Source organism: Enoplosus armatus, chromosome 18 (genome assembly GCF_043641665.1).
Source record: "Enoplosus armatus isolate fEnoArm2 chromosome 18, fEnoArm2.hap1, whole genome shotgun sequence".
Lineage (NCBI taxonomy): Eukaryota > Metazoa > Chordata > Actinopteri > Centrarchiformes > Enoplosidae > Enoplosus > Enoplosus armatus.
This window is the reverse complement of record NC_092197.1, coordinates 1,786,580-1,811,677: the sequence shown is the minus strand read 5'-3', so window position 1 is coordinate 1,811,677 and position 25,098 is coordinate 1,786,580. Positions and strand designations below refer to the sequence as shown.

The window sequence follows — 25,098 nt, the reverse complement described above, 5'->3', positions numbered from 1 at the left end:
CATTCTCTTCATTCCTTCTCTTCCTCTTCTTCTTCTTCTTCTCTCCTCATCCCCTCCTCGCTTCCAAGGCAGTTCCCCCCCATTACATAAGAGTCCTCCCCTCCTCCTCCTCCCTCCTCCCTCCTCCCTCCTTGCAGCTCCCACTTTAGCGCACACACACACACACACACACACACACAGATACAGCTACACTCCCCCGCACTGGAGCCAGTCTCCATGGCAACCCAGTCGGAGTGAATCCTGCAGCCGGGGTTTCCCCCTAATGAGGACATCCCCCTCCTGTGTGTGTGTGTGTGTGTGTGTGCATTAATATATATATATATATATAATTTGGCGTTTTAACCTTCGTCTTGACGTTTCTCAGGGTGACAGGAGGGGAGCTGTTCGAGGATATTGTGGCTAGAGAGTACTACAGTGAAGCAGATGCCAGGTAAACACATCTCTGGCCTCTCTGGCTTTCTTCTTCATGCCCTCCATGTGTCAGTCCTCCGGCGGCCCTGAGAGTTTCCTCTCATTAGCACACACAGACAATTTTGACACATTTTGGCGTTACAGGCTCCAGTTCTGATGGATAATACTCTCCACGCAGTTTTCTGTGAACCGAATCGCGATCGAGGTCGAGGAGCTTTCCCCCAGAGTCCGAATATACAGACAGATGGAAAACGTACACATGCACAAGATGCACACACGCCCTCGCTGTAATCCCCTCAGGAGGTAGACTTAAATCAATTTGACTGTGGAGGCGGTTTGTGGAGGCGAGCGAGAGAGAGAAGAAAAGAAGGTGACATTAAAAAGAGGAGGGAAAAAGGGAGAATGAGGGATGCAGTGAAAGCTGACTTTTTATTCCAGCTGTTTTTGATCCTCTATCTCAATCTTTATCTCTCACTCCTGGTGCCATCTCTGGCCCTTTATCACCCCACCTGTTGTCACATTCAGGGCTCATGAAGCTCCTTTTTGTTTTGTACGCTGGCTCTAATTTTTTAGTCAAGCACATGATGATAACCATCAGACCTCAAGAGGAGGCACATTTTGTTTTGTGAGTCTAAACACTGTGTAGCGTGCAATCTAATGCAAAGCCGTAAAATAACACGATGAAGTTAAAGCTCTTATTTCACACATTCACAATGTGTGATGTAGAAGCACTAGTAAAAATGTTGCTTCTTAAGATAATCACGATAGAAAAAGACCATATTTAGTGCTTTTTTCAGTTTGTTCTGGCAGGATCCAACCTTTACTTAAAATGTATACAAACTTATGCAAGTACAGAAAATGATAACATGAAGACAGGGTTTCATTAGCTGCTTGCTAGCGGTAGCATATTCTCTACTCAAATTGCCACTATAGCTGACATTCTTAACATTTAGATGTAATACAGCTTACCTGAAATGACAGCACTGTATTGGAAGTCAATTTGTTTCTTCTTTTCATTAGTGAAAATGATTAATGCAAAGGTGACATCAATTTGACAAACAGGTGCAACACATGTGCAGACAACAAGACCAAAGACACTTGACGTAATAAAACAGAGGAAATGAATTGAATTTTGTTTAGATGTATAATTATTTATGTTTCTAAAACATTTTTACCCAAGCTAACACCCTGCCTAGCTAACGTGTCACATTGAATTTCAGTGAGAAGCAGCAGCTAGTAGCGCTAATAGCAGTAACAACATGAAGTCAGACTACACTACCATCAGTTCAACAAGTTAAGAGCGGATCCTCCTCGTGGGAGTAACATTAGCATGTATGAAAATCCTGCCGTTTGCCAGCAATATTTGCCACTTGACATGCCAAACACCAGTTCTCAAAATATTATATAGCCAAAGCTTCACTAATACTGAACTGTGACATACAGGATTTGAGTGTTAGCAGTATTATCATTGACCAGACTTCAGGCATCATTCATTAAACCAGCTGTAAACACACAGTAACAGTGTGAGCTGTCTTACATTAGAGCAGATATTTCTTAGTCACCTTCCAATCCAAACTATCCTTTTTACCACTAGATGTCCTTTAACAGTCCACTAGATGTGTGATAGTTTTATGACTTTCTTTCTGGTAGAACTCCAGCTGTTTCTTGTGGTTCCAAATCAGGTTCCCATATAGGTGTCCCACAAGGGTCTAGTCTTGGTCCTCTTCTAATCTCTACCGACAGAAATATTATCATCTCTGCCGTTTCATATCATATATACATTTTTATGCAGATGATACCATTTTTGTATTTCATGGCTCTACTATTAATGTGTTTATTGTTTTAAATGCCAACAAAATGAAATATATGCTTATATTTTCAAGGTCACTGAAGAGTATCTTGCCTACTGCTGTCAATCTAGTGTTCATACAGATACACGCAAAACCTGATAAGAATTAGTATTTAGCATTGGGACACAGCTTATGTTTTGTTTTTAATAATGCATTATGAAAATACATTCACTGGTGAGACTACAAGTTACATCAAATCCACCAACATGGATGATTTTCAGGATTAACACTTTAATGAACTTGCCTGCAATCAATTGATGCTTTAAAAATGCTGCTTTGAAAATGAATTATTTATTAAGTGAATTAAAGCTGATTTGAGGTTAAAATTGAAACAAAATTAATGTTTGACGAATGAGGCAGGATTTGCTGCACTGGCACTAAATAAGAGCCATCAGGACTGTTGTTTGTATTCACACCAGTGCTCCCATACTGAATTTCCAGTTTGAATGTCGGGCACATTTCTGTTGTATTCTTAAGCTTTACTTTCCCTGTTATTTTCTTCTCTACCCTCTCATCCGCCGTCATTCTCCCTTGTTTCTTTGCAGAATTTGTGTGTGTGTGTGTGTGTGTGTGTCACTCTATGTGTTTGTGTGTGGGTGTGTGATTAGCATGGCTTGATTACTGTCCAACAGTATCTCGCTGACAGTTTCCTCTCTGTCCTCCATCTGCACACTGAATCGCTCGATCCCTCCCTTCTGTCTCCACCCTGTTAGAGGGAGGGTTCACCCAAATACCAAAGAAACATATTTTCTCTCTTAACCACTCGTGGTATCCGGCCATGTGGACAGTTCTGGTTTTATGAGTCCCGGTTTTGAGATATCTGTCTCAGGAATGGACTTCTGTTTGTTTGTGGAGCTCAAATTCAAACAGCATTGTTTCCACAAACAGTGTCCCCATTATTCTGCAAAATCCACAGAGCACATTGTGAACTGTCTCATGAAAACTATGAAATCCGTATGAAGTAGTTCTAATGAAACCTGTTGTCATTGTCACTGCGGATTATCCAGAGTAACACTGTTCCTGTTGGGTTCTTGTCCACGCTAGCAGCGAGGCTCAGTCGGTCCACCACTTTGGTCCAGACTGAAATATCTCAACTTCTATCAGAAGGATCGCCATGACAGTTTGTACAGACATTCATGGTCCCCAGAGGATGAATCCTACCGGGTTTGGTGATCATCTGACTTTTCCTCCAGCGCCACCAGCAGGTTGGCAGGTCGGTTAGAAGAGAAATATCTCAGTAACTATTAGATGGATTGTCACGAAATGTGCTTCAGATATTCATGTTCCCCTCAAGATGAACTGTAATCACTCTTTTCATTGAGCACCATCAACATTTTAATTTGTCCAGACTAAACTAAACTAAGATGTTGAACACGGTAAACATTATATCTGCTAAACACCAGCGTGTTAGCATTGTCACTGTGAGCATGTTAGCACGGCAACGCACATCGGCGGCGTCACGTAGCGTTGACGTGCATCGATTGACGACCGTATCACACACAGACAGACAGACGTAGTAGTAAAAATGTCTGTCTCTCTAAAAAAAAAACGAAATTATTAAAGCTGTGATCACAAACGAAAGTCCATTCACCTCCATCGTGTTTGGGTGGAGGCTCAGAGACTCTCAGAACCTGAAAAAATGAAACCAGAACTATCTGCAAAGCGAGTAAATCAGGAAATATGTTCTTTTTGTAATGTAGAAACAACCTCCTCCTGTCAGGTGCTCCCCTGCTCCCTGTTCCTCTCTGTATTTCCTTTCCTTCCCGTGTTCCCTCCTTTATCTGTTGTTGTTTTGTCTCCACAGTCACTGTATCCATCAGATTCTAGACAGTGTGTCTTACACCCACCAACATGACATAGTGCACAGGGACCTCAAGGTGTGTGTGCGTGTGTGTCTCATTGCGTTGCATTATACCTGCACCCTCTGTACAAGGGATGCTCTTTACCTGTTTGTGTCTTATTGTTTTTACTTTCATTTTGTTGCCTGTGATGTGAAGCGACTTGCCTGCGCCTGCCGTCTGTCCGTCAGTCTGTCCGTCTGTCTCTTTTTGCGTGTCTGCCTGTCCTCTGGCTTTTCCTTTTGGGGCTCTTGTTGCACTATTTTAGACGGTCTGAACTAGAATTGTGATTTCCTGTGGGTCCCAGCAGACAGAGCACCACACACTGTGAGAGAGAGAGAGAGAGAGTGAGCATGAAAGAGAGAGAAAGTGAAGGAGAGTAGAGTTCAGTGGAGTAACAGCAGAGCAGAGTCTACTTCAGACGCTTGGAAACCTGCTAAAATGTTTCGTCAAAGGCCGTGTTGCTGAATAAATTACACAGGAGAATGTGCAGGTTAGACACAGTGCCTCCCACATGGAGCTGCAGCTCCCTCCTACACTGCCTGACTAATGTTTGACTCTTTCCTGGAAACAGAAAATAGCAAACTGCACACCTTCTCCCTCCAGAGCTCACAGACAGGTTCACACTTTTTATTGTGTGTGTGAGCGAGAGGTATCGAACGTGTGTGTGCGTGTGTGTGTGTGTGTGTGTGTGTGTGTGTGTGTGTGTGTGTGTGTGGCTCGTGTTGAGATGCGGCTGCCTCTGCATGGATGTGACAGTCGGGGGCTGAATGTGCTCAGACTAACCTGCTCCCCCTGCTGTTTGCGTGCAGTCATTGCATCCAGCAGATCCTGGAGGCGGTGCTCCACTGCCATCAGATGGGGGTGGTACACAGAGACCTCAAGGTGAGTCACCTGCAGTCACCTGCAGGGTGTGTGTGTCTGTGTGTGTGTGTGTGTCTGTGTGTCTGTGTGTGTGTGTGTGTGTGTGTGTGTGTGTGTCTGTGTGTGTGTGTGTGTCTATGTGTGTGTGTTGGGAGAGATTTAAAGTTGTATCTGTCTGCGTCTGACTGTTGTACTCTGAAGGCTGGTAAGTGCAGTAAGACGTATTTAAACGCAGCATGTCTGTGCATGTCTGCGGGCCTGATCTATCAACACATGCATGAGCCTTCTTGTGTTTCATTAAGCTAACGACTGCGCATGCATTATGCATTTGAGTGCAGCTACTGTGATATTTTCCAAGAGTCTTCGGTTGAACTTGAAGTGAAAGAGAAACTTAACGTCAGCTGAACCTCCGGTGGTCGAAGTTCTCACCTCGCTGCAGTGATGTAGAAGTGTACTCTGGGGTGTGTCAGTACACTGTGACATCATTGTTGGGCGTGGTTACAGGTGCAACAGGTGTTAAGTTACTCTTAAAGTTCATTGCGTTGCTCCAAGTTATGTTGATGATATAATACTTTAAATTAAATAAAATCATAACAATGAATATAAATCTGAACTTTGATAATTTGAATAAGATTTAATAAATGTTGCAGATGAAACTGAATAAAATAACTTGTTCACATGCTGTGATTGGACAGAATCTGATTGGCTGGAGTATTGGCACCTTCTTAATATTCGATATTCATATCATGTATATATATATTTGTATATACTGGCCTCACCTGATGTTGTTGCAGTGGGACTCTTTGGGGAACGCCACAATTACATTCCCCTAGTGAGTATTAAAGGTTGCCCACGCAGAGGAGGCCGGCTGGGGAAGGTCGTGAGGTTGTGGTGGGATGATTTCCCTGGTGGACGTTTATTAAGTTACTACAAATGCTGTCATTGTTGCCGTTTTCTCATTAGTTGTTTATGAAACAAGGCTAACAGATTCAGGCCGGTATCTACGGGAGGAGAATGACACCTAATATCTTGAGGATCGATATTTGATCCTCAGGAAATGTCGTGTCCAGTGAGTTAGTACACTCTCAATGTGTTTAATAAAGGAAACAACAAAAACAGATACCAAGCTGTATATATAACCTCTTACTGCAGCGATTCTAATTCTTCTATTCCCCAATTTAATAAATCTTGCCACTCGCCCTGTTTGTGATGTAGGAAGGAAAAGAAACCACAAAGATCATCTTGTACTTGCTCCCTTTTTTTCTTGTCTTCTTGTAACTTTCAGAGTTAAAACATCCTGAACTCAGAAACAAGGAGGCGAAATGTCAACTGGCAGGATCCATTTATTCTTGACATTTCATTTTTTAATTATATTTTTCAAAACAGTTTGTTAGCAATTAAACTAAATGTTACTGGTAATTAAGTAATTAAGTTACCATTAAAAGTAATTTTAATGGTTCCAAAAGTTAGACACCTTTCCAGAATAAACAGCATTAGAGCTGCAGTCGATTAGTCAATGAATTATTTTGATAATCGATTTATTGTTAATTTCTTTAAGTAAAAATGCCAAACATTTGCTGTTTTCTTTCTGTTTTATATCAGACATGGAATATCTTTGGATTTTTGATTGTTGATCAGACAAAACGAGACGTTAGAAGATGTCACCCTGGGCTCTGGGAATTGATTACTCGAGTATTCAGGAGAATAATCCGCAGATTAATCAATAATGAACATAAGTGTTAGTTGCGGACTTCGGCAAGACATTATGCTAACATGCTGAGGTTTAGCAGGTGAAATGTTTCTCATGGTCACCGACTTAGTTTAGCATGTTAGCATGCTAACATTTGTTAATTAGCACTAAACAAACAACAACAACAACAAGTACAGCTGAGGCTGATGGGCATGTCTTCAGTTCTGCAGGAATTTATTCATGAAGCAAAGTATTGGACACGTTTAACTTTGGACCTGATGGTGGCGCTAGATCAAAAGTTATTATAATTCACCCTGAGGGGAACATGAATGGACCAAATTTTCAAACTTGTCATTCTTACATTTCTTCAGAGGTGTTAGCTGGGCTAGCTGTTTCCCTGTTTACAATCATTATTTATGCTAAGCTAAGCTAATCGCCTGCTAGCTGTAGCTTCATATTTAGAGCACAGATGTGAAAATGGTGTCAAACTATTCCTTCAAACGGAGTCTCGTCTTCCTGGAGTTACAGTGAGCTCGTACCCTGAACCAGACCCTCAATATGTCTTTAACAAGTGGATTTAGGGTGTTTTAGGGTGTTTTAGGGTGTTTTTCAATACGCTGCGAGCTGCTGTAGATGATCTATTCATGTTACAGGATTGTATTGCAGAGTTTAAGGAGGTTCCACCTGCTGTTCATAAGTCACTCAGCCAGCAGAGGGGGCCATGACGAGCCTGCAGCTGGAGCATACAGATGTTTTCTGTGCCACGGCGCTGGAATGATTATTGGTTGACGGCACAAATCAATCAGCATTAAGTGATTATACAAGCAGCCGGTTGTCCTGCGTGTGTTGTGGGCTGTAGATGTTTGTCAGATTGCTGTTACATCAGCGTCTGAGCAGCAAAGACACGACGCTGCAAAGAGACAAGCTGTGTTTGGTCTTTCTCAAGTAAACAAATGGCAGAAAAGGCTTATTCAAAATGTTTAAGTCCCATCTGTCCGTCTCAGCCTCCGTGTGTGTGTGTGTGTGTGTGTGTGTGTGTGTGTGTGTGTGTGTGTGTGTGTTAGAATATGTATGAATGTGTGTGCGCGGCAGCCGTAGCTATTCTTGGTCCTCTGATCTGGGTTTAACTGGTTGCATCTCAGTGGTCTGTCACACTTTCTTTAACAAATAAGTAAGTTCCTCCTAAATGCAGGGGCGGGGCCAGAGTGTCCCCCCCTACCAGACTCTGAAGGTGATAGCTTGTTAGCTTATTAGTATCATGGATGGATTACTGGACAGGCCTACTGGGTGCAGGCCCTGGGCCCCTGGACCAGAACCTCTGTATGAAGGGACTGTTGACGGCCATGGCCACAGGCTATTCATTTCATAGAGTAGTTGTTTATTTGGCATTCATTTATTACACTGAGTAAACAATGCAGCTATTAATAATGTACAGTTTATTATTGCCAAGAACCAGGACTTTAGAAGTTTCTGCCTAAACTTTTTCCACCAAATCCACAAAATGAAAGAAAAGAAAGGAAGCTGAAGCACCGAGGAAGTTGTGTTTAAGAAACTTAAATCAGTTGAGGAGAGTTTGACTGACTGTTTGGTGTTTGTGTGCCGCAGCCAGAGAACCTGCTGCTGGCCAGTAAGTGTAAGAACGCAGCGGTGAAGCTGGCCGACTTTGGACTGGCGATCGAGGTCCAGGGAGAACAGCAGGCTTGGTTTGGTACGTTACACACACACACACACACACACACACACATCTGCAGCGTGCACACATGGATTCAGTTAAACTGCATTCAGTCAGGAAGCCTCACTGAGAGAGAGATTCTCCCGCTGCTTAAACGCCTGCCACACAAGTTGACAAGTCAAAGCGAACACTGACGGTACTGCTTTGCTGGGATCGGTGGTCCTAAGCCTCAGACAGACCTACAGAGAGTGCAGGCCAGTTACCACACAGCAGCAGCTGCAGCAGGTCTTGACCAGGTACTAGGACCAGGTCTGAAGTCCTCTGACGTTTTCACTGTGTGTTCATCCGAAATCAATCTGCACTTTTAACTAATCGTAGTTTAACAAGTACCCGCTGCTCACATGGTAGTCTGAGAGAATCTCAGAGAGTCCAGTATTTTCTTTTAAAGGAAATCTGCAGTAACACCCGCCCGTCTGTTGCCTCCTCGTCTTCCTCCTCTTGATCATGAAGGGTTCTGTTGCCTGACAGCTGTGATGCGCAGCAGAGCTGTCACTCTGAAGACTGAAAACCACTTTGATGGAGAAAAGTATGGAGGCTTCCACGAGACTGTTCATCCACACTGTCATTTAATGCTTTTCGTCAGCGTGCCCTTGAGTCAGGCCTCCTCTTCCTCTAATATTAGACTTCCATCTCATCTGACAGGAGGGACACTCTTATTGATTTTTTTGTTTCCAGTTTCCATATCTTTCCTTTTTTTTATTCTAGTGTGTATATTCGTCTAACAAGGATGGTCACGACTGGATTTTTAGGATAGTTGAACAGCAACTTCAGCCCGATCGAACCAAGTGCACAAAACGACTTTCTAATTCTTCCTTTGACCCAGAGCCAATACCAAGATCTATCATAAAAGGCTGCGGCGAGCTAAAAGCTCTGACTTTAAATTAAAGTGCATTTTCATAATGCAGTTAGTGCAGTGAGTCTAAGACTGTGTCTGAAAAACAACATCAGCCTTCAGTCACTAAACCCTGTCTAATAAACACTCTAACGTTGTGTTTCGGACATGAGTCATCATTATTTTGCACCGTCACTGACAGGTATGGATTAGCATTAATTTACAAACATTACATCAGCTAAAGGCCCCTTTACACATTGTGGTTTTCTGGATAAAAGTGAGACCCGAGTCCACCAGCTTCCTCACCAGCGCTCGGTTGTTTTCAGCACCACGGACAGCGACGTGAAGCGGCTCCAAGTTAAACCTAAATCTGTTTCTGTGGTTACGGTTCGGTTCAGCTTTTCTTTAGGTTCAGGGAAACGTTAAAATGACTCCTTCATTAAGATTAGGGGACCTTCATCGGTCTGATCAGGTCTGATGTTTGTACAGTTCCCCTGTTATTTGCTATCGTAATCCATCCCATTATTCCTCGTATTGTTTTGTTTATGTTTTTGTTTCCCATAATGTTATAACGTGTGTCCCAGCCTGTTAGTATATTCATGTTCGAGTGTTGCTAGCTTAACGTTTCCGTCAGCGACGCTAACTTCGGTTTTGTGTATTTATTTTATTTGTGAAGGAGCTGGAGCGGAATTAATGGAGGCCAACCATAAAGAGATCCTGCTGTCACGAGTCCACCGGTCACACTTTCTCATGTAAAAACTCCAGGACCCTGATGTGTGTTTGTCTGGTCTTTGTGTGTGCAGGTTTTGCAGGGACCCCCGGCTACTTGTCCCCAGAGGTGCTGAGGAAGGAGGCGTATGGTAAACCTGTAGACATCTGGGCATGTGGTAAGCTGTCTCTCTGTGCATGTCTCACCGCCGCCTCCTCTCCCTCCTGCTTGTCACTCAGACAAAGGTTGTGTTTCTGCGTGTAGGCGTGATCCTCTACATCCTTTTGGTTGGATACCCTCCGTTCTGGGACGAGGACCAGCACAAACTCTACCAGCAGATCAAAGCCGGAGCGTACGATGTGAGCCAGCCTCTGCTGCGACTGTCACTCCGTTCCCCTCACTTTAAATCATTGTGTTGCTCGTGTGTTTGATATGTATGTGTGTGTGTGTGTGTGTGTGTGTGTGTGTGCGCTTCAGTTTCCCTCCCCAGAGTGGGACACGGTGACTCCGGAGGCTAAAAATCTGATCAACCAGATGCTGACTATCAACCCAGCCAAGAGAATCACTGCCCAGGAGGCCCTGAAGCACCCATGGGTCTGCGTAAGTGCCTTTATATACACATGCAGCACCCTGTTACTGCAGACAGGAATCAATATTTCATGATACTCCAACAATCTGTAATTTGTAAATCCTCTAACGGCAAGTTTGTGAACATCTGTCCAAAGCTGCCGAATATCAGCACCATCTGTTTCCAAACATGCAATCTCTGATATGTGCAGATCCTGGGTCAGCTTATCTTGAACGGTTTGTCCCACAGGAGGGCGAAAGAGCAACCTATCTCAGGGATAAGCGCCTCGATGTGCTCTTCATCCACAAAAATATCTGCTTCACCGGCTTAATCACGTGCAGTTAAAGTGTGTGGATGAGTTTGTTTCACATAAAAGTGGATGTTTTTCAAATAAAAGCACTTTTTCCTGAAATGTATCTAACAACCAGGGCTGATGCCACGCACGTCATGCTGAGAACAATGACTTATCCTGATCGTCTCATTTATTTAAAAACTAAAATTGATAGATTTTGAATGGGGTTTGGTGGGACATGGCACATTTTGGTAATAATAGTATTTTTACATCACAGTACTGCTTCTAAAGGACGTGAATACTTCCTCCACCACCCTGCACGTGTGCTATCATATACTGTATTATAACACAGAGTCACTTTACATTAGGCTCCTGATTGTCAGGACACCATAAAACCAGGTTGAACGTATTTTAGCTCCAGGGTTTGTTTTTGGTTTTTTTTGCCAAAGATGTCGTCACCTAAAGAGCCTCAGAATCAACACATTCCAGGGAAGCGAGTATCTCCGACAGCTCCTGCCCACATAAACCTGTCACTGTCAGAGCTGCTCTTCTCATGTTTTATTTTCAGCATCTCTGTCTCTGTCTCCCCACAGCAACGCTCAACAGTGGCCTCCATGATGCACCGACAGGAGACAGTCGAGTGCCTGAAGAAGTTTAACGCCAGGAGGAAACTCAAGGTGTGAAAACGCTTGAAGTTATCTCGGATTCAAACAAAGAAATGTGGCTCCTCTGCAGCTCCTGCACCTTCTCCTGGTGACCAAACGACATCAGACACATTTGTCCATTTAAAGCCCCTTTCAGACATGGAAAACATAACGCTGCTGGCTTCATCTGCGTGTTAAAGTCATTCTACTTTTGCGTTAACATTCAGTCACTTTTACAGAAGGAGCTCCGACGCTCGTGTGATATTTGAGAGACAGTCATCTTGTCGTCTTGTCATTACCTATTTTGCTCTCTCGTGTAAAACGTAATTTAGCTGTGGTAATAATGAGACTTTAACGGTGGACTGCAGAGGCAGAGGGAGCCGCTTTAACAGCAGGGGGGAGGCCTGTTTTCTGTCGTCTCTCAGGCTGCAGCACTGACGGATGAAGCCTTAATGAGCATCACTTCAGTTTCATCATTTAATGTTATTACAGAGAGCGTTGACTGGCGGGAGGCGGAGTTGGGACCCGGTCTGCTGGATATTGAAAGACCGTCGGTCGAATTATTTATGTTTGTACGGAGGCTGATCTCACCTGAGAAGAACCTCCTCAAAATAGCGTAAAATTGTCTCATTCCTGGTTTATTAAACAGATTTTATGGTGTTTGTGCGTGAGAGATGAAGCTCGAGATAATGCTTTTATTACAGTGAACACATTTCTCTCTCTGCATGTGGCACCTCGTGCTGCTGCTGCCGCCTTTCTGTTCATCTAACAGCCTTCGCTTCAGACGTTTCACAGACCCGAGCTATAAAAGTGACCCGGCAGCTCATTCAGACACGAGACCGACATGTTAAATTGCCTTCAGATTAAACTAAAGGGCTCAGAAAGAGGCTCTTTGTCACCCTCCTCTTTTCCTTTTCCTCCTCAGGGGGCCATTTTGACCACCATGCTCGTCTCCAGGAACTTCTCTGGTGAGTGCTGCTCGTTGAAAAGACGAGAGTCAGAGGGAACATGTCAGCGCTCTGGGCTGCAGGAGGACAGGATGACATGCCATCTGTCTTCTGCCATCTCTTCACACACACACACACACACACACACACACACACACACACACACACACACACAGCAGGTTGATGGGCGGCAGTGTTACAGTAAGAGGGAAACGCAGCAGAGATATCTGCTCGGATCTCATGCCTTCTAAGCCGAAATCTCAAACAGGATAACTTGTTTGCTTAATTCTTAAACCAGATGCTGGTGACACTCCGAGCCTCTTTGTTTGGTGACAGACGGAAACCAAAAAGGACGGAAGTAATAAAACATTTCTCTGTAAACAACTTATTATATTCAGCGTCACGTGGAACCACATGTTGTTTTTAATGGTGTTATTTGTTCTCATTTGTTGCTTTAAAAGGTGACGAAACCCTTAAATTCTGCAAGAACTCTCTCAGCATAATTAAAAAACGTGTGGCAGCGACTGTCGTGTCGTGTAAATACACTTATATATACTTAAAGTATATCCAAAAGTACACATTATGCAGAATGGCTCATTTCAGAATCATATATATTATATTACTGGATTATAATTAGTGATGTGTTCATGTGTAATGTGGCAGCTGCTGGGTAGATTAACCTGTGATAAAAATCATGATTTATTAGTTTACTGACGTACTGGAGTAGAAGTATAAAGTAGCATAAAATGGAAATACTCAAGTAAAGTACAGGTACCTCAAAAATTGTACTTATCAGCTAACATATAAGCTGAAACTTATCAATATGTGAAAAGCTAACAGCAGTCGATAATTATGGCTGTTACATGTGAGATAAGTGGCAAACAAGTATTATCTGAGTATCACAGCCTCGTACATCTTCTTCCTCTGTGCCGTAGAGCTGCAAACTACTACAAACACATCAGTGGGTGACGTGTTCCTTCATTACTGTGATCACAGCGTTGCTGGAGCAAAAAAAAAGTGGTTTAATCCGCCGCTGAAAATAGTCCCCAACAAATGCACTCCTGTTTGTTTGATAAAAACTACAGCGAGCAGCTGTTTGAGGGAATTACTGAGCCTTACTTATAACTTTATATTTGTGAGGTGTGATTAATCCACCACTGAAAATAGTCCCCTAAAAAGCGCTAACACTACAATGCCCAGCTGTTTTAGGAGAAGTCCTGAGAGACGCAGCAACACGTTGTTGGTTGTAGTCTTTTCATGAGACATAGTAGTAATATTTGCAGAGTACAGTTACTGCTCCTCTCTGTGTTTCAGTGGGTCGGCAGACTACAGCTCCTGCTTCGGTCAGCAACGTGGCCGGAACCACCGCCGGCATTGTGGAGCAAGGTGAACTGAACGTCTTCTCTCTGCTTGTGTCTTCCACGTCCCCTGACCTCTCCTCTCTTAAAACTTTACATCCGTCCCTCTCACTGAACTTGTGGACTCGCCCTGATTAAATGGAAATCCCCCCCACACACTCCCACTCTCCCTCGGCTTGTTTTAATCTCTCCTCCTAAATCTTTCCCTCTCTAATGCTTCTCAAATGTTTGCCAAGGTAAGCAGCCTCATCTCTCATCTGGGAGCGGGGGGGCGGGGAGGGGGGGGGTATTACTGTTCAGATGTCTTTGCCTGTCATGGGTTAGGGCTTCTCTGTTGTGCAATGCAGTCACGTGCCCTCCGGGGGGAATTAGGAGACAAATTGCATGCAGTTTGGTGTGTGTGCCGTGGCTCAGAAAGGGATGCGTTTAAGTGTGAAGTGCAAAAAAAGTAATAAATGTGCAGCGTAGCTTTCAAACTGCGGCTCCCTCTGAGCTCCAGTGTTTCACTGATGAAGGATTAATGTTTTTTTTGGTTTCTTCCTCCTTCATCATCTGAGCGCTCACTCTCGCCCTCACGTCCTGCTGCACTGAAGCGTTGTTTCCGATTCCTTTCCATCAATGAACTCTGTAGTAATCCAGCCCACTCTTGAGATTAACAGACCCATTATCACATACCTGCATCTCTATTCCACTTCCCTCATGCTTTCACTCCTAATCCCCCCCCCCTCTATCCGTGGCTGTGCGTGCATCAGTGTGTGAGCGTATTTGGATTATATGGAGAATTAGTTAGACTTTTCCCCTCATGCCTGATGCCCTCTGCTTATCTAATGCTCGGGGCAGTGGATCAGGGTTAGGAGGTGCCAGTTGGATGGAGGCGATTTTTTTAATGTGTGTGTGTGTGTGTGTGTCAATGTGTGTTTATTCGCCGGGTTTTTAATGTCTTTTTACCGGACGGAGGGAGGAGTTGGTGTTTTTATGAAGAGGGAGGGATGAATTCTGTCCAGGGTTTTTTTTTTTTTTTTTTTTTTTTAACATCCCCTTAAGGGTGGAGAAGGGGAGGACATGTGGAGAGATCAGCATTGTCACTCAGTTTCTGGTCTGCATGTTCATTTTTTGAGATTTTGTTTGTTTTGATGAGCAGGTGATTTATTTATTTTTTGTCTTATCCAATGCATGCATGCATCAGCGTGCATCTGCAGCAGCTGTGTTAGTGTGAGCAGATTTAGAGAGCTGTGGTCATCTGAAGGTGTATGATGTGTACTCTTCCATCTGAGGGTGTGTCGTTCTGCCTCTCTGCAGCAGCCAAGAGTCTCCTCAACAAGAAGGCTGATGTCAAGGTAAGCTAGCTCCTCTTCCCTTCTCTTCATTCGCATCCTTCCCTCTTTATGTCCTCGGCTGCCCTTCTGCAGTTCGGACGCCCTTCTGTGCTCAGAACTACTTTTGTTATTCCATAAATATTTCAGACAAAGGCAGATTCAAGGCGTTTTGACTTTGTCGAGCGATGTGGCGTTCACTTTAATGTCTTCAAGAGGTCCTTTTTGGCCTTAAAGGCACAGCGTTGGCATCATGTGTCACTTCCTGCCGCTCATTCATGTTGTAGCTCAGAGATTCATCGATGCGTTTGTCTGTAATTTTGGCTTCAACTTCATTCATTCGCCTTATGATTTCTCAGTATTTTGTGGATCCCAGAAAGAGAAGCTATTTTAAGCGTAATAAAGCAATAAAATATACAAAGAAATAAACTCTGTAGCCGAAGTACCACAGAGTATTATCTCATCTTTACTACTAACACTGTTACTACAGACAATTAGTTAAAATGTGCTAATATCCAATTATTAAATCAAGTCATATAATCTCTATTATACTGTTTACATGGCACTTGCTTAACCATCATCAAATAAACATAACTGAGACTAAAAAGACAGAACAACACAAAGTTACTGTAACTATAAAAGTACAACAAACAGTCAGTGAGGACGACAGGCACACAACACAAAACCACACTCAAGGAAAGAATGTACTCTTTTTAACCAAAGGGGAGCAAATGTGTGTGGATGTTTTACACTTTTATTTTGAAGGTTGAGCCTCTCTCTGATTGGCTGGCTTGAGGGGGCTGCGTTGCCTCCTCTCCACTCTCAGACACCTCAGTTTGGCACAGCTGCCACTTTGCATCACTCCACTGCAGACATCTTTCAAAGTGTTTGCTCGTGCCAGCGCAGAGCTCATTAAAGTCTCTCTGCGCTGCTGTTTCATTTCCTGAAGTGACGACTGAGACGCTGAATCTGCAGAGAGCCGGACGAGACTGATGTTATCCGTGCTGCTGTGTTTCTACAAGTGTTTGTAGTTTGTTGCACTCTGTCAGGCTCTGGACGTGTCTGTGGACAGGATGTAATTCACTCTGTGTGTGGTGGATCTGTTGTGTTGTCATGCGTGAGTCAGTGTGAAGCCTCGTGTAAACTCAGGATGAGCAGTTCAAAGTACGCTGCAGGTAATTAGCTGAATTTGTTATTTACAGACATCTGAACAGAGTCCCCGAAGTCCACGTGGACGATATTTGTTTTTTCTTGTAGCAACACAATATTGTGTTGTGTGCGTAACGTAACTCGTTTGCACAACATTTATATCTTGTGCACAAAAAGTTAGTATCTTGTGGATATAAGATCTGAACTTGTTCCCATTAAATAAGATATGGATCTCCTTCACACAAGATAATATTTTGCGTCCATAAGATGAGATCTTTTTTAAACAAGATAATAACTTGTACGCAAGATATACGGATCAAACTCGCACAAGATAATTACTATACGCCCGCCAGATATGGATCGAGTTCACGCATGCTAACAACTTAGCAAAATATTTGGATCTTATTGGCACAGGATTATATATATTTTTTAAGCTATTATTAAGATATTATAAGATATTATAAGATATTATCCAGCATCATGACAGAGCCTTTCTGCTCAACGCTCGCTCGCCACTTTGACGTTGGAGGCGGGGCTGGAATAGACTCCCCTCCTTTGATTGGTCACTTTCCACACCCACAGTAACGTTCATCTGTTCATAGTGTGATGTTCTCTCACACCTCAGGCAGGTTAAACTCAGTGTAAGACTCACTTGCTCCAACATGGCAGGCAGCAGCTCTTCCTCTCAGCGGGGGTGGGACCTCTCAGCGGGAGCAGAGTATCCACGTCAGCTGTGTCGTTAGCATCCAGTCGAAGATCAAAGGTCGTGGTCACGGCTTCGTGCTCGCCGCTGGTTCTGTGCGCCGATTTTGAGACGAATTAAACGGCATCAGATATCGATCTTGTTTGCGCGCGATAATATTTTGTGTAGGAGACATTAATCTGGTTTGAATAAGATAACAACTTCAACGTAAACTCTAAGATATGGATCTCGTTCACGCGAGATAATAACAATATAAAAGAGACGTACTTCTGTGGGACTTCCTGTTTAAAAACGCCAGCGCCGCCTCTCTTCTCTCCTCCTCTCCGTCTCCTTTGACACCTTCTCTTTCATTAACCTCCTTTTCCTCCTTCAGCCTCTCCTCTTCCTCTCCTCCTCTTCCCCCCACCCCTCCCCTCCCTCTTCGGGTGGCCTGATGCTAATCTCAGATTATTTCCCACCAGATGATTAATCTATCATTACATAATCACAGCTTCTCCTTTGCTGCACTCTGACGTCACTGGAGTTATTTCAGGCAGCCTCTCTCCTCTTTGTTTCACACTGAATGTGCTCTTTTCTTTCTTTCCCATCAGGTGTAATAGCTGAGGGCAATCATGGAGAGTTAAAACCAGTTGTTATATAATGGCTGTGGTCGACTTCGTCGTCCTTAGAGGGGAGTGACAGCTCTAACTGACGACTGATGGCTCTATTATGGAAGTCATGACAGGAAATAAAATGCTTTCTTGAGCTTTTACACCCAAATTAAGACCTTACATGTTACGTCAGGTAACTGCACTCTTACATCCTGATCCTGAGGAACAGAGCTGAGTGTGCAGACACTATATTTCATGGTGAAGCAGGTCCATAGTCGTTTAAATGCTGTTAAAACAAGGCTTAATATGTAACCCAGAAGTCTGAACAACATTCACTCCTACACATCTAGATGTGTCCAGGCCTGCTGACTGGGAGCTGTGGGTGCTAATCTGTTTTTCCCAGTTTGCCTTTTCCCGTCCATTTATACTGAAGCACCCGACGCAGCCTTGTACCCCTTTTTGCCCAGAAACACGCTGACTGACAAAGCTCGACTTGAAGGATCTCAGTCGACTGAGGAGTGTCCGACTTATGATTCAAATCTTGGACCTTCAGGGGGGGGGCAGCCCTCGTGGAAACCAAACCAGAGCTAAAAGGAGAGCGAATGTTGGTCGGAAACATGCCTCCAACACAATGCTAATGTTTCTTAGCGTCTGCTGGATGTGTAAATAGGCAATTGTTTGCTAACACGTGAATATGTCGGTGTTGTTCTGCTGCCCCCTAGTGGTCAAAAATCAATTGACGCTGCTTTAATTACACGTAGTGAAATGACACTTTTTCAAAAGCCAAATTGACCAAACGCCACGTTTTTAACTCTGGTGTTAAGAGCAAGAGAAGAAGAAGTATTTAAAGCTTTAAAGAAACATGATGTTTCTTGAATCAGACAGTGACTCAGCCTCGGGGGGGGGGGGGGGGGGGGGGGGGCTGCAGCACCTCCCAAATGGAGAATGTAATTGATGTGTAAACCACTTGCCTCCATTTCCTGCAAAAATCATTATTCACTTTCACAGCAGCCATTTTCCTCTTCAGCCTGCGGAGAATGTGTTTGAGTGTTTTATGCTCCTGGAACACAAAGATAATTCATTTAGTAGGAATATAAATCGCCTCCGCCCTCAGAAACTCTCAGTTCAGATAAATGCCCACATGGTGCAGCCGTTCCCTCGGTCGGTTTGTGGTTCTTGAGCAGCTGCTGTCAGAGACCGTCCAGCCTCTCTGAGCTCCACCGGGACGTTTTCGTCTTCTTAAACAAGTTTCTTTTTGGAGAAACCTTTCGGCCTGCGGTCGGAAAACCTCTCTCTCCTCCGTCAGAGTGTCTGACGTAAACATATGATCTGCTGACTTCTCTGTCTTTTTCACGTATTTACGAAAGAGGAGTGCCTCAGATTCCTTTGCTTTTGTCTTTCACCCGCTGTCCTCTGTGGACCGCTCAGGACAGATGATGCAAAAGCCTCTGCAGCTCTTCTTCTGTGCGTCTTTCCATCTTTCCTTCGTCTTTATCCACACAAACCAAAACAAGTTTTGACTTCGTTTTCTAGAAGTTTGTCATTAATAAATCTCCTTTATCGAGTTTTTTTAAACATGTAATAAAAAGCTGCGGTGACTTTCAAAGAACACGACTTCCCAACACAAAGTGCAGAAAATGAACTTTTAGAACAAGAGGCTGTGCTGTGCTAACTTTAGCATGCTAACATGCTCACAGCGACGATGCTAACATGCTAACATTTGCTAATTAGCGCTTAACACAAAGTACATCTGAGTCTGATGAATGTCATTAGATCAAAGTATTAGACAAATATTAGCTGGAAGTTAAAATCAAAGAACAGTTCATCCTGAGGGGAAGAGGGGACTTTCTCCTCCATCCAGTGTCGCCCCCCCCCCCCCCCCCCCCCCCTGCATCCTCCAGTCACTCCCTCCAGACTGTATCCTCCTTTCTTCTGCTCCATCTTACTGACGTGGTTCTTCGTGGTAGAAAGTCCTGCTTCTTCAGCCGAGTCTCCTTTCTCTTGAATCAGGGTCTCAGGGGGCTTCAGTTTATCCCAACACAAACACAGACAGTTCACTCTCACTTTTAATTCAGCTAACCTGCGTGTCTCTGGAGGAAATCAGACTCAATTGCTCTCATTAAGTGCAAACAGGAGTTTACTCACAGTTATCACTTCCAGTCAATTAGGAACCTGATGTAGGATCCTTCCTCTAAATGTCACTTTCTACACATACCTGATTCTTCTTTCACCTGGTTCACAGACCTGGACTGCAGCCTTATTCCATCTGTATAGAAGCCAGTTTGTTTTAGTACTTTATCTTTATAAACTGAGGCGCTCATCGGCAAACAAACAGCTATATACAATATGTTGAACAGTCTGAAATGACAAACAGGCTCTTCTCTCTGAGGGTTTCTGGTCCAAATCCCCAGATTATTAGATGTGAAGTGAATGAGTTCCACTTTGATTGTCCAGCAGCAGAAGACTGTGGCGGCTCTCCTGCCATTGATTAACACACTGCTGTAATTAGCTCCTGTCAGCACATGAAAGCCACCTCAGTGTAACAGTCACGTCATCAGAGTTCACACGGAGGTCTCCCGAGTCACACGGCGAGTCAGAAAATAAGCACACCACAGAAGAAGACGGCGCAGATGATGGATTTTAAATTTGATTTCACAGCTGAATGCTTGTTTATCCCTCTGGCCGGATTGCCGGCGGGATAAACAGCACAGCAAATACCTTCAAAGGGGAGATCCGATGCTTTAAAGTCTGGCTGATTTCTGCCCTTTGATTTTCAGCGACCCTAATTCCAGTGTAATGCCACGGATGGGGTCACCTCAGTGGCTCCGGAGACTGTCGCGAGACGTACTTCCCTGTTAGAGTTGTGGCTGGTTCCTTCCATTAGATCCACATCATGTAGGAAGCAGATGACGTTGAACTTTAATGTTTCTTTAATTCTTCTTGATATAAAAGCTCAGAAAAAACAAGTGCAAATATCAATTAACTGATAGCTTTCACTGGGTTCAAAGTATAGAAGTATAAATACCTTCATTTTGAATACCTTCATATAAATGGTGAACAAGTCTGGGCCTGAAATGATTCGTCAGCTAATCAATTAGTTAATAAATTGACGTGTACATTAAATTATTATCTTCAGCCTCAACTGATCTTTTTAGCTTTCGTTCAGATCGTTGATTTGGTTTTAGGACGTCAGTTCCTTCACATTTGTTTCTAGAAGCAACGGGCGAACAATTCATACAGTTTGCTGCATGTAAACTGAAAATAAAACAAAATAATGTGTAAAATCTTCATGGTTTACTTTCTACAGCCTGAACCAGTCAGTAGTGGAATAGTTAACACGTACAAATGTCATAACCGCCTAGAAACTTTATCCATACTTGAACGCAGCTGAACTACTTTTGTGTTACGGTACAAAGTAATTAAACTACTTAAATTACTTAAATTGCATTTTTATGTCAACAGCAGGTCAAATCATTATCGTTGTTCTGCTGCCTTCAAGTGGCCAAAACGATCAATTAAAACATTTATCAAGCAGAAATATCGAACATTAATGCTTCTGGCCTCTCAAAAACACTCTGTTTTATTTTGTATTGAATATTTTGGGGTTTTTGGACCATTTGTCAAACAATCTACTGAACGATCGGTTAGTCGATCAAAAAAATGATCACCAGATGAATTGATAATGAAAATAATCATTAGCTGCAGGCCACACAAGGCTGGATTAGCTCAGAGTGTCGCCTCGTGTAGGTGTCAGTTTGATAACCCCAGTGACCCTCTGTCCCTCTAACAGCTGATTAAAATACACAGAAATACAAAATAAAGTGCAAGTGGGTGGTTAAATGAGAATCTACATAATTGTAAATGTTCCTACATCATCTCTAAAGACTTTTCTCTCGCCTGCCCTTTTCCATCGTCACCCTATAATGGCCAGATTTTGGTTTCTGTCTCTTTTTGTCTTCAGTTCAACACAGTTATCTATTACAGGAAACCCTGCTGAGGAAAATAATGAGCAGAGAAGGCTGTTAGTTAACAGGTTTCAAGCTTGCAGCCGCTGCGTCGTGTCTGCGTCTGTGTGTTTGTGCATGCTGCCGTAGAGGAGGAGTTGTTGGTTGCGTCCTTATTAAACAGGGTGTCTGTATATTTAGCATGTTGCTGGCTGTTTATAGTGTGTTATGTGTGCGTGTGAATGGTCTGTTAAGCCTCACAGTCCTTTCATAAGTGTCTCCGTCTTTTTGACCTCATCCTCCTCCGCCGAAGTGAGGCAGTTGTTGTTTACTGGGGAGGGACACATTAACGGGAACTAATGTCTGTTGGAAGAGCTCGTGTAGTTTGACAAAATGGATGTGATGCTTGTTTCTTCATATCTGACAGATGTTGCAGAGGTGCACAGCTGTCATTGGTTTAATTTGCCATCTGCTGAATAGCATCCACAGCCGAGTGAAAGCCAATGAAAATGAAAAAGCCCCGGCCGGAATATCTGAGCAGATAGAAATGAAGCGATGAATCGTATAAAACCTTTCTGTCTAATGAACAGTGGAGTGATAAATGAGGGGAAACCTCTTTGGAGCTTTTCTCTGTGTGGAAGTTGGACCGCTGCACTCGTTCTCTTCTCTCTGCCCACTATTTTTGTCTCTGGAGCTGCTGTCTGCTATTTTTACCTGTATTACAGTCTTCTTTTTACACACTAACCGCCCACTTTACAACCAGCAGGTGGCACCTCTCGCCGTCGCCGCTGAGCACTAATAAAGCGCTTTGTGTTTCCTGCACAGCCCCAGACAAACAGCACGAGAAACAGCATAGTCACCAGTCCCAAAGGCAACACCCCCTCTGCTGCGCTGGTATGCAGCTCTGTGTCCGTCTGTCCGTCCGTCTGCCCGTTAGTTAGTGTGAAGGTGTGTGTGTGTGTGTGTGTGTGTGTGTGACGGAGAGAGGGAGTGAGCTGAGGTGTGTTTGGCCTATTTGTTGCTATTTGTTTGTGTATTAATTCAAGGTTTGCAGCTTTTCAAGGAATACATTTACAATTTGGGAAATGCACTTTTGCACCTTTCTTGCCAATAGTTAAATATGGAGCTATTAGCTTAGCTTAGCATAAAGACTGGAAGCAGGGGGAAACAGCTAGCCTGCCTCTATCCAAAGTAAAACAAAACACACCTACCAACACCTCTGAGGATCAGTAATTCATACACTTCTGTTTGTGTTCGGATTAAACAAACGAGACACAAGGAGTTAGTTTGTGAGCTTTAGAGGTGTCTTTATGCTAAGCTAAAATAACCCATCTCCTGGTTCCTGAGAGGGGAATCAGTCTTCTCACCTCACTCTCAGCAAAACAGGAAGTTAGTGTTTTTACCAAAATGTCAAACTGTTTCTTTAAGGATGATGTTGAAATGTACGAGAACAGCAAAGAGAGAGACGTCCCATACAGTGTGTACAACAGTAGGCTTAATACGCTGTATGAACTTCAAATGTTGGTGTATTTTACCAGATTTTTACCAGAACAGATTTCACAGCTTTCATACTTAACATGACTTAACAATTAAAGTATTCTATATGATTTGTATATTGTAGTTAAAGGATGAGCCTTGTGTTATTTGTGTTCTTCTATGTTTTTCTTATTGTCAACAAATCCCATGAAAAGACCCAAACCAACAACATGTCGGTCCGTCTCTCAATACTTCCCCACTTCCTGTCTGTGGCTCTCAGCTCACAGCCCATTGGTTCCTACTGAAGACGTGAGACACACACACACAATACTTGTTAGTAGATGCTGTTGGTTTTTGTCTTTTCATGGCATTTGTTGATAATAAGAAAAATATAGAATATCACCAGTACTATGTAGTCTACTTACTGTGTCTGTGTAGCACGCAGTACTTTTCATATACAGTAAGTAAACTGCCCTATACTGAGTTATTATATGTAGTATTATATATATATATATGTGATTCTTACTGATTGAAATGGGAGAGAGAGTTGAGTTTAATGACTGTTGCAGCCATCCTCCATCATTAACTCTTTCTAAATCTGCCACTCTGAATATGTTTCACTCCTTTCTCTCTCTCTCTGTTGATCTTCCTCCCCTCGTTTTGTCATCATAAAACATCCCTCTCTGTTCCCCCTCTCTTCCTCTCTGTTCTCTGCTTCCTTCCTTTCTTTCTTCGTCTCTCTCCACTCTTCCTCCAGGAGCCTCAGACTACTGTTATCCATAATCCAGTAGATGGGACGAAGGTACATCCTCCTCCCCCTCCCTCCACCTCTTTACTTCTTGTCCTTTTGTTTCATTTCTCATCCTCGTCTTCACTCTGTTCCTCTATCTGTGTGAGTGAAGCTGTATTTGGAAAAGTCTTGTTGTGTATTTCGTTGAACGTCTGTATGTCCGTGTGTTTGTGCATGAGAGGGATGAGAGAGCGTGAGATGCTGTGAAACCCGTCGGGTGTTGGGTTGTCTTATACTGCCCCTCTGTGTTCAGATGAACCGAGCTCAGCGGTTCTTGCTCCTGGCCGAGCGACACGTGTATGTCGGCAGATTAACCCTCATCCCGCCGCTCGGACAGCGTGTAGCGGTGGCTAGACGTCATGTGCTGTGCGGTCGTCATAGAAACGGTCCACAGATGGGGTCGTGCCGCTGTGCTGCTGAGTCACACGTGCAGCTGTGTTTGTTCTGTATTTTTGGCAAAGTCGTGGTGTTAAGATCGAGCCCGGTTGTAGATTCGATGGCAGAAACCTGAGTGTCTTGTGTGCGCGTGTGCATGCATTTGTGTGTGTGTGTGTGTGTGTGTGTGTGTGTGTGTTAGCGCTTGTGGGTGTACTCATGTTTTAATTTTTTTTGGTAATTAACATTTCTGTCTGTGCACTTTGCAGGAATCATCTGACAGCAGCAACACCACTATTGAGGATGAAGATGTGAAAGGTAGTTTACACACACACACACACACACACACACACACACACACTGTAGCAGCCCTGAGTCTCATGTTTTAGCTGAAAGACACGTTTTAATCCCTCTTCTCATCATCTGTGAATATTTCCACTCAGTCAGAGAAATGTAGATAAAGAGAATGAATAGTAATAAACTTCATGTGTACAGTGCTTCGTCTGGTTGAACCGGGATTAAAACGGTTCAGGAGGGTTAAAAGTCTTAAGAGCAGCTGAACTCGACTGCTGAAGTTCTGTATTTGAATCAAGGAATCATTTTGGGGAATACTCTTATTTGCTTTCTTGCAGAGTGTTAAATGAGATTATATATTATCACATTTGTTTGGGAAATCTGAGGCTACAGCAAGAATCCCAAAGTCATGTCTTCACCGTGAGGTTGACGGGTAACCAGCGAGTCAGCGCTCTAAATATTCCAGCTTTCTAGTTTTTACTTTTATTTTGTTTGATTAAACAAATGAGATTTAAAGTGTTAATTAGTGAGCTGGTTTGGCGCGTTTCTTTACCTTTGGACAGAGCCAGGCTAGCTGTTTCCCCCCGTTTCCAGTCTTTATGCTAAGCTAAGCTACGACCTGCTGGCTGTAGCTCCATATTCAGCGTACAGACATGAGAGCTCTGTCGATCAGTCATCAATAAGCTTCTTTCCCAAAATGTCGAACTAGTCCTTTAAAGATTTGAGGAA

At 43.4% G+C, this 25,098-nt stretch overlaps 1 protein-coding gene across 24 annotated transcripts in view; it reads left to right on the top strand.

Moving 5' to 3' along the window:
* Positions 1 to 25,098, top strand: part of LOC139300883 (calcium/calmodulin-dependent protein kinase type II subunit beta) — a 33,460-nt gene that overhangs the window by 5,701 nt on the left and 2,661 nt on the right. Inside the window, exons 5-18 of one of the 24 annotated variants that reach the window (XM_070924056.1) lie at positions 365 to 430; positions 4,912 to 4,984; positions 8,259 to 8,361; positions 10,021 to 10,104; positions 10,191 to 10,285; positions 10,404 to 10,526; positions 11,380 to 11,463; positions 12,356 to 12,398; positions 15,035 to 15,066; positions 18,317 to 18,330; positions 19,587 to 19,613; positions 22,274 to 22,322; positions 23,668 to 23,712; positions 24,345 to 24,393. In XM_070924056.1, coding sequence (XP_070780157.1) covers positions 365 to 430; positions 4,912 to 4,984; positions 8,259 to 8,361; positions 10,021 to 10,104; positions 10,191 to 10,285; positions 10,404 to 10,526; positions 11,380 to 11,463; positions 12,356 to 12,398; positions 15,035 to 15,066; positions 18,317 to 18,330; positions 19,587 to 19,613; positions 22,274 to 22,322; positions 23,668 to 23,712; positions 24,345 to 24,393 — 887 coding nt within the window. Of the gene's footprint in view, positions 1 to 364; positions 431 to 4,065; positions 4,139 to 4,911; positions 4,985 to 8,258; positions 8,362 to 10,020; positions 10,105 to 10,190; positions 10,286 to 10,403; positions 10,527 to 11,379; positions 11,464 to 12,355; positions 12,405 to 13,691; positions 13,764 to 15,034; positions 15,073 to 18,316; positions 18,331 to 19,586; positions 19,614 to 21,297; positions 21,312 to 21,618; positions 21,626 to 22,259; positions 22,329 to 22,888; positions 22,924 to 23,667; positions 23,713 to 24,344; positions 24,394 to 25,098 lie in introns of all 24 variants that reach the window. The other 23 variants (XM_070924063.1, XM_070924053.1, XM_070924052.1 and 20 more) reach the window with 23 other exon arrangements.